Genomic DNA, 6,635 nt, shown 5'->3' on the forward strand with positions numbered 1-6,635 from the left:
TTTTTTTTACCTTCTGATCATAAAAGAATCCTTAAAAATAAAATGCATCACATTTTCCACAAAAATATGAAGCAGCACGACTGTTTTCAACATTATAATAATCAGAAATGTTTCTTGAGCAGCAAATCAGCATATTAGAATGAATTCTGAAGATCATGTGACACTGAAGACTAAAAATTCAGCTTCGTGAATGTTAAAAATTGAACATGAATAAAATAAAAAATTTGAATGTATATTTTACAAATCATATCGACCCCAAACCTTTGAGCTGCTTGTGTCATCACGATGATTTATGCTGCTTTTGTACATTTAATTTAATTAGGTGCGTAATTAAAAACCTGTTTTCCACACAGACACTTACTCAAACGTCCTTTAATCCACAGACATTACAGAAGGAGATCCAGGGCCATCAGCCGCGCTGTGACGACATCTTCGAGCGCAGCCAGAGCATCCTGACAGCCGACAGTCCCAACGTTGAAGCCATCCGATCCCGTCTGTCCGACCTGCAGCAGCTGTGGAGCCTGATCATCCAGGAGACGGAGAAACGGCACGCCAGACTCGAGGAGGCCCATGAAGCCCAGCAGTACTACTTTGATGCAGCTGAAGCTGAAGCCTGGATGAGCGAGCAGGAGCTCTACATGATGTCTGAAGAGAAGGCCAAGGTCTGTTCTGTTCCTGTGAGCTGTAAATCACAGAGTAGTCGTTTATGCAGAGATCATTAAAGTTAACGTGCATTGAGATGGTTTTATTTGGTCTTAAATGCACCGTAAAACATACTATTTTTTTCTGTCTGGTGACAGTATTTTCTGATTTATGTGGAAATCTAAAAGACTATTCCAAAATCTCTTCAGTAAAAGACTAATATGTCAACAAAATCAAACAACAGTTTTTGCAAATAAGTTCATATTTAATTATATAAGGTCTAGTTTGCTTGTTTAAACATCATTTCAGAAAACTGCAACAGCAGTAATACAATATTTATTTGCTTTAAAGTGGTCAAGAAGTGCTTTTGTTGTTATTTTGTACTGTTCTCTGAGGTCCACTTATAATGTTATCAAGACATCATAAATGGCATTGATATAGAATCGGTGGGCGGGGCTAAACAGACAGTGCTGTAGAATCAGTGGGCGGGGCTAAACATGCAGTGCTGTAGAATCGGTGGGCGGGACTAAACAGGCAGTGCTGTAGAATCAGTGGGCGGGTATAAAAAGACAGTGCTACAGAATGAGCAGGCGGGGCTAAACAGGCAGCGCTGTAGAATCGGTGGGCGGGGCTAAACAGACAGTGCTGTAGAATCAGTGGGCGGGGCTAAACAGGCAGTGCTGTAGAATCAGTGGGCGGGGCTAAACAGGCAGTGCTGTAGAATCGGTGGGCGGGGCTAAACAGGCAGTGCTGTAGAATCAGTGGGCGGGTATAAACAGACAGTGCTACAGAATGAGCGGGCGGGGCTAAACAGACAGTGCTGTAGAATCGGTGGGCGGGGCTAAACAGACAGTGCTGTAGTATCGATAGGCGGGGCTATACAGGCAGTGCTGTAGTTTTGGTGGGCGGGGCTAAACAGACAGTGCTACAGAATGAGCAGTAGGGACTAAACAGATGACAAATCTTGATTTCTCAGATCATGACCCCTTTAACTGCTAAAGTGAACATTACCTTGGTTTAATATTTATATATTGCTTTTCCGAAATGACACTCTTGTTCTCAGGATGAGCAGAGCTCAGTGGCCATGCTGAAGAAACACCAGATCTTGGAGCAGGCGGTGGAGGACTATGCTGAAACCGTGCACCAACTGTCCAAGACGAGCCGAGGCCTGGTGGCCGCAAACCACCCCGAGAGGTACATTTCACACAGTTCAGTTCTTCACATGAATCTAAATATAGAATCTGGATCTGGATATTAACTTTAAAACTCCTTCTGTTTTTGATCCTGACATTGTTTTTCTAAATATGTTTTTAACTGTGGATCTGACTTTGACTCTGAAACTGACTTGTCTTTGAATTAACTAAAACTGAGGATTTGATCCAGATGAAAACCAAGATTTGATTTTTGTACTCTTTTTCTTCTGAACAACCCATTTCTAAAATGTGATCCAATCCGATAACCAAAAATCCGATCAGATTACTTTTGTAAAACTGGCACCTGGATTTTAATCTGAATCCTATTTGATTCCGACTGTGAAACTGACTTTGATTCTAAACCTGGATCTGAATCTCATTGTGACTCTGAATCTGATTTTGAATTGATCTGAATTAGGCGCACACTCACACGCTTGTATTTCAAGATCACAAGGTCTGGATCTTTACATCTCTGGCCTGATTAACATCTAATGCTGAACATTTCTGAATATGATCTTCTAAAATCCGCCCTGAGTTGTGCTGTGTGTGTGTGTGTGTGTGTGTGTGTGTGTGTGTGTGTGTGCTGCAGTGAGAGGATCGGCATGCGTCAGTCACAGGTGGATAAGCTCTACGCCGGACTGAAGGACCTATCAGAGGAGAGGAGAGGCAAACTGGAGGAGCGCTTCCGCCTCTTCCAGCTCAACCGGGAGGTGGACGATCTGGAGCAGTGGATCGCCGAGAGAGAAGTGGTGGCTGGATCTCACGAGCTCGGACAAGACTACGAACACGTCACTGTGAGTCGCAAAGATGAGCTCTGGCACACTTTGTTTGTCCAATCAAAAGTCAGAATTTAATTTAAGTGTAAATGGTATAGTTAAAGTAATGTCTCAATATGAACATATTTGCTATACAGTAGCTTAGAAATGTTTTAGTATTTTATTTAAATTAGTTTGGAGCCAACTTTATTGTCATTGTGCAAGTACAACTATTTTAAGTACAAGAAAATAATGTGTTTAGATATAAAATAAATAATATAATAATATATAAAAAAATATTTAAACAATGGCGATATTACAGTAAATGAATATATATTTTTTATTTTTAAAATAAATGTACAAAAACAAATACAAGATCAAAACTGTATTTTATTTTTAATATATGGTATTTATAAACTGGGTGAAATAGATAAAAAAAAATTTTTTTAGACTCATATGCAAGACATTTCTTCTTTTCAAACTCGAACTAAATTCATTTAAACAGTCCAAACTGATTGATTTATAGAGGAAATGTTGAATTTTTTACTTAGTCACGAACAGACTTATGGCATGATCTCCTACCAGAAATTAAATATAGCTTAATTAAATATAGTTTAAAATATAATATAGTTTTAAATATAGTTTTGAAATATTTAAGATTTTTTGTTACATTTTGAAAGAGTCTCTTATGCTCTCCAGATCTACTTTTATTTGATCAGTTTGGCGAACAACACTGAACTTGAAGTGCATTCAAACAATTAATCGTGATTAATCGCATGCAAAATAAAAGTTTTTGTTTACATTATAAATGTGTGTATATAATTCTTTTGTAAATATAAATGCACACTCATGCACGTATTTATTTAAGACAAATATGTTATGTTTCTATATTAAATAAATGCATATATAATATAATTATATTAATTTAAATGCATGTAAATATTTTCAATATATATACATGCATGTGTGTGCATTTATATATAAATAATAAATATACACAGTACACACACACATATTATGTAAACAAAATCTTTTAGAATTTATTTCTTATTTTGGATGCAGCTAATTGTTTGACAACACTAGTATTTATTAATGCTGCATGCAAATGAGGGTAAATGTATTAAATATAATAAATGCATTTTTGTTCCTCTACCGCAGATGTTGCAGGAGCGTTTCCGTGAGTTTGCTCGCGACACGGGGAACATCGGTCAGGAGCGCGTGGACGGAGTCAACCGTATGGCTGACGATCTGATAAACGCAGGGCACACTGACGCAGCGACTGTGGCCGAGTGGAAGGACGGTCTGAACGAGGCCTGGGCCGATCTGCTGGAGCTCATCGACACACGCACACAGATTCTTGCCGCATCCTACGAGCTGCACAAGTTCTACCACGACGCCAAGGAGATCCTGGGACGCATCCTGGACAAACACAAGAAGCTTCCAGAAGAGCTGGGACGAGACCAGAACACGGTGGAAACCTTGCAGAGGATGCACACCACGTTTGAACACGACATCCAAGCTCTCGGGACACAGGTGAGTCCGGCAGATCCAGATAAACATCATAAATCAGATCCAGAATTAGGATATCCCAGTCTTTTTTTTTTATCCTTTTTTGACTCATGTTTGCTTTGCAGCGGCTTAAAAATGTATTTTTTTTAATTATTCAGAAAATGATTTAAGCAGTTTTATTTTACAAGACAATTACGTATAATAATAAATATGTTCTAAAACACGATTTTAATATATTCCCCCCATATAATGCTGATATATAATATACTGTATAATGTATGATTTGGAATAATTACGTTTTTTATTTCTCCTATACATATCAAAGCTGCATATCATTTGATCTAAAATACAGTGAAAATAAATTAAATGCAAAAATATATTATAATAAAAAATACTTTTAAACCGTAATAATATTTTGCAATCTTAGTGTTGTTAATGTATTTTTTTTATCTGCGTTTTGTCTTTAAATTATTCTAATGATTCTAAATAATTCTTTAAATTATTCTACAATTTTATAGAATTACACACACACATATATAAAATTATATACAATTTTGAAATAATTCAGAATGTTTATATAAAATGTTTAATTATATATATATGGAGAGAAAGAGAGAGAGAAAATAGATTAATTTCTATATTAAATATAAAATATTTTTAATTTTTAATATAATTAAAAAATAATAATAAATAAATATTTTAATAAAAAACAATAATATTTTAAAATAATAATAATAATAATATAAAAAAATAGATATTAGGATTTTATAAAAAACTAAATGTATTAAATCTATGTTTTATATTTAAATATAACTTTTTATTGTCTGCGGTGAATAGCATACAATCATCTGATTGTTTGAGAAGTTGGACATGCTCTCCTCAGTAAAGTCCTTTCTCAAATTTATCCCACATTCATCCTTGGTTTGTGCATCATTATCCTCTGAAGGTGAACATTATGCATTACAAGACATATTAATATTGCACAACAAAGAAGTAAATTAACTGGTTGCATTGGCTAAAAGCACGGTCCGGGATTCTTCACTTAATAAATGTTTTGGCTTCGTCTTGCACTAAATGAGTGTGAAATGCTGCATGTTCAGCGCTTCTCCTAAAGCACACAGGAGGTGTTTCACTCACTGCTGCCCCCTGCTGGTGTGCTCAGGTGCGGCAGCTGCAGGAGGACGCCGTGCGTCTGCAGTCAGCGTATGCTGGAGACAAAGCGGACGACATCCAGCGGCGTGAAGGCGAGGTGCTGGAGGCCTGGAGGAGTCTGCTGGAGGCCTGCGAGGGCCGGAGGACACGGCTGCTGGACACCGGAGACAAGTTCCGCTTCTTCAGTATGGTGCGTGACCTCATGCTCTGGATGGAGGACGTCATCCGCCTCATCGAGACGCAGGAGAAGCCCAGGTGTGTGATGCTGACCTGGCTTTACCTGAGTGAACAATAATGCTGAAAATGTGCCTGAACCTCTGTCTTTGAAAGGGAAATGGTTCATAAGGAAACCATATAGTTATAATTATATACTACTTAAATATCAAGAGTTGTACTTTAGTGCTAATAAGTGCTATATATCTCAGTCTTTTTCATCATTTTATATTTGCTCTCCAAGGGATTTAAAAAGTTTTGAGTATGTAGATCAAATAAGTCCATTTTATTTCCAAAAACAAAAAACTAAATACTTTGATGTACAGGATATCTCAGTGTTTATGGTTTTTATTTAGTCATTTGTATTCATGATATTCATTATATTTTTCATTGTTAAAATCATTAAACTAATTAATAATCAGGAATGGGCGATTTAGCTAAAGTTATTTGAAACTCTTTTGACACTTTGATTTATATCTCAATATTCATGAAATGTTTAATAATTTAAAATACATAGCAAAATGGCATTACGGCAAGATTACATTTTCACACACACACACACACACACAAAAAAATATATATAATATATACATATATACATATATAGGTTTTTTTAATATATATATTAAGTGACCTTACCCTTAAAACTAGAAAAAATGTAAAAAAAATAAAATAATTTTTTTTTTATATCAAATATTCTTTTTTTATCTGGTCTTCCCTTTAAATTTAGATTATTTTCTGGCCTCCAAGCATCAAGATTTTGAGAATATATATATATATATATATATTAGGGGTGTAACGGTTCACAAAATTCACGGTTCGGTTCGATACGATACACTGATGTCACGGTTCGGTTCGGTTCGGTTCGATACGTTTTAGATACAGCAAAATGTAAAAACATCTCAACTTTTCAGAATGCCGCAAGCGCACCGCGGGTCATGTGACAAGAACCAACCAATCAGCTTCATCCTTTCCCGTAACAACGTTGAGAGCTCAGCCAAGATGAAGGAACAGCTGATCATAGTTGTATATGGATTGCAATTTTGAAATAAATTTAGTAGCAGAGCTACTGGAAGCGATTTTTAGAGCTGCAAATCCATTTATCCTTCGCTGAAATTTCCGCGTCTCATGGAGAGAGCACGTCATTGTTGCTTAGCAAAGACAGACGCCT

At 36.4% G+C, this 6,635-nt stretch overlaps 1 protein-coding gene across 2 annotated transcripts in view; it reads left to right on the top strand.

The window, feature by feature from the left end:
* The window catches only part of LOC128022006 (spectrin beta chain, non-erythrocytic 1), an 86,402-nt gene that overhangs the window by 66,910 nt on the left and 12,857 nt on the right, over positions 1-6,635 (top strand). For both annotated transcript variants that reach the window (XM_052609196.1, XM_052609197.1), the window contains 5 exons: positions 384-662; positions 1,706-1,836; positions 2,425-2,629; positions 3,749-4,123; positions 5,262-5,506. In XM_052609196.1, the coding sequence (XP_052465156.1) occupies positions 384-662; positions 1,706-1,836; positions 2,425-2,629; positions 3,749-4,123; positions 5,262-5,506 (1,235 nt within the window). The remainder of the gene's footprint in view (positions 1-383; positions 663-1,705; positions 1,837-2,424; positions 2,630-3,748; positions 4,124-5,261; positions 5,507-6,635) is intronic.

The sequence above is a fragment of the Carassius gibelio genome, chromosome A11, assembly GCF_023724105.1.
Source record: "Carassius gibelio isolate Cgi1373 ecotype wild population from Czech Republic chromosome A11, carGib1.2-hapl.c, whole genome shotgun sequence".
Classification (NCBI taxonomy): domain Eukaryota; kingdom Metazoa; phylum Chordata; class Actinopteri; order Cypriniformes; family Cyprinidae; genus Carassius; species Carassius gibelio.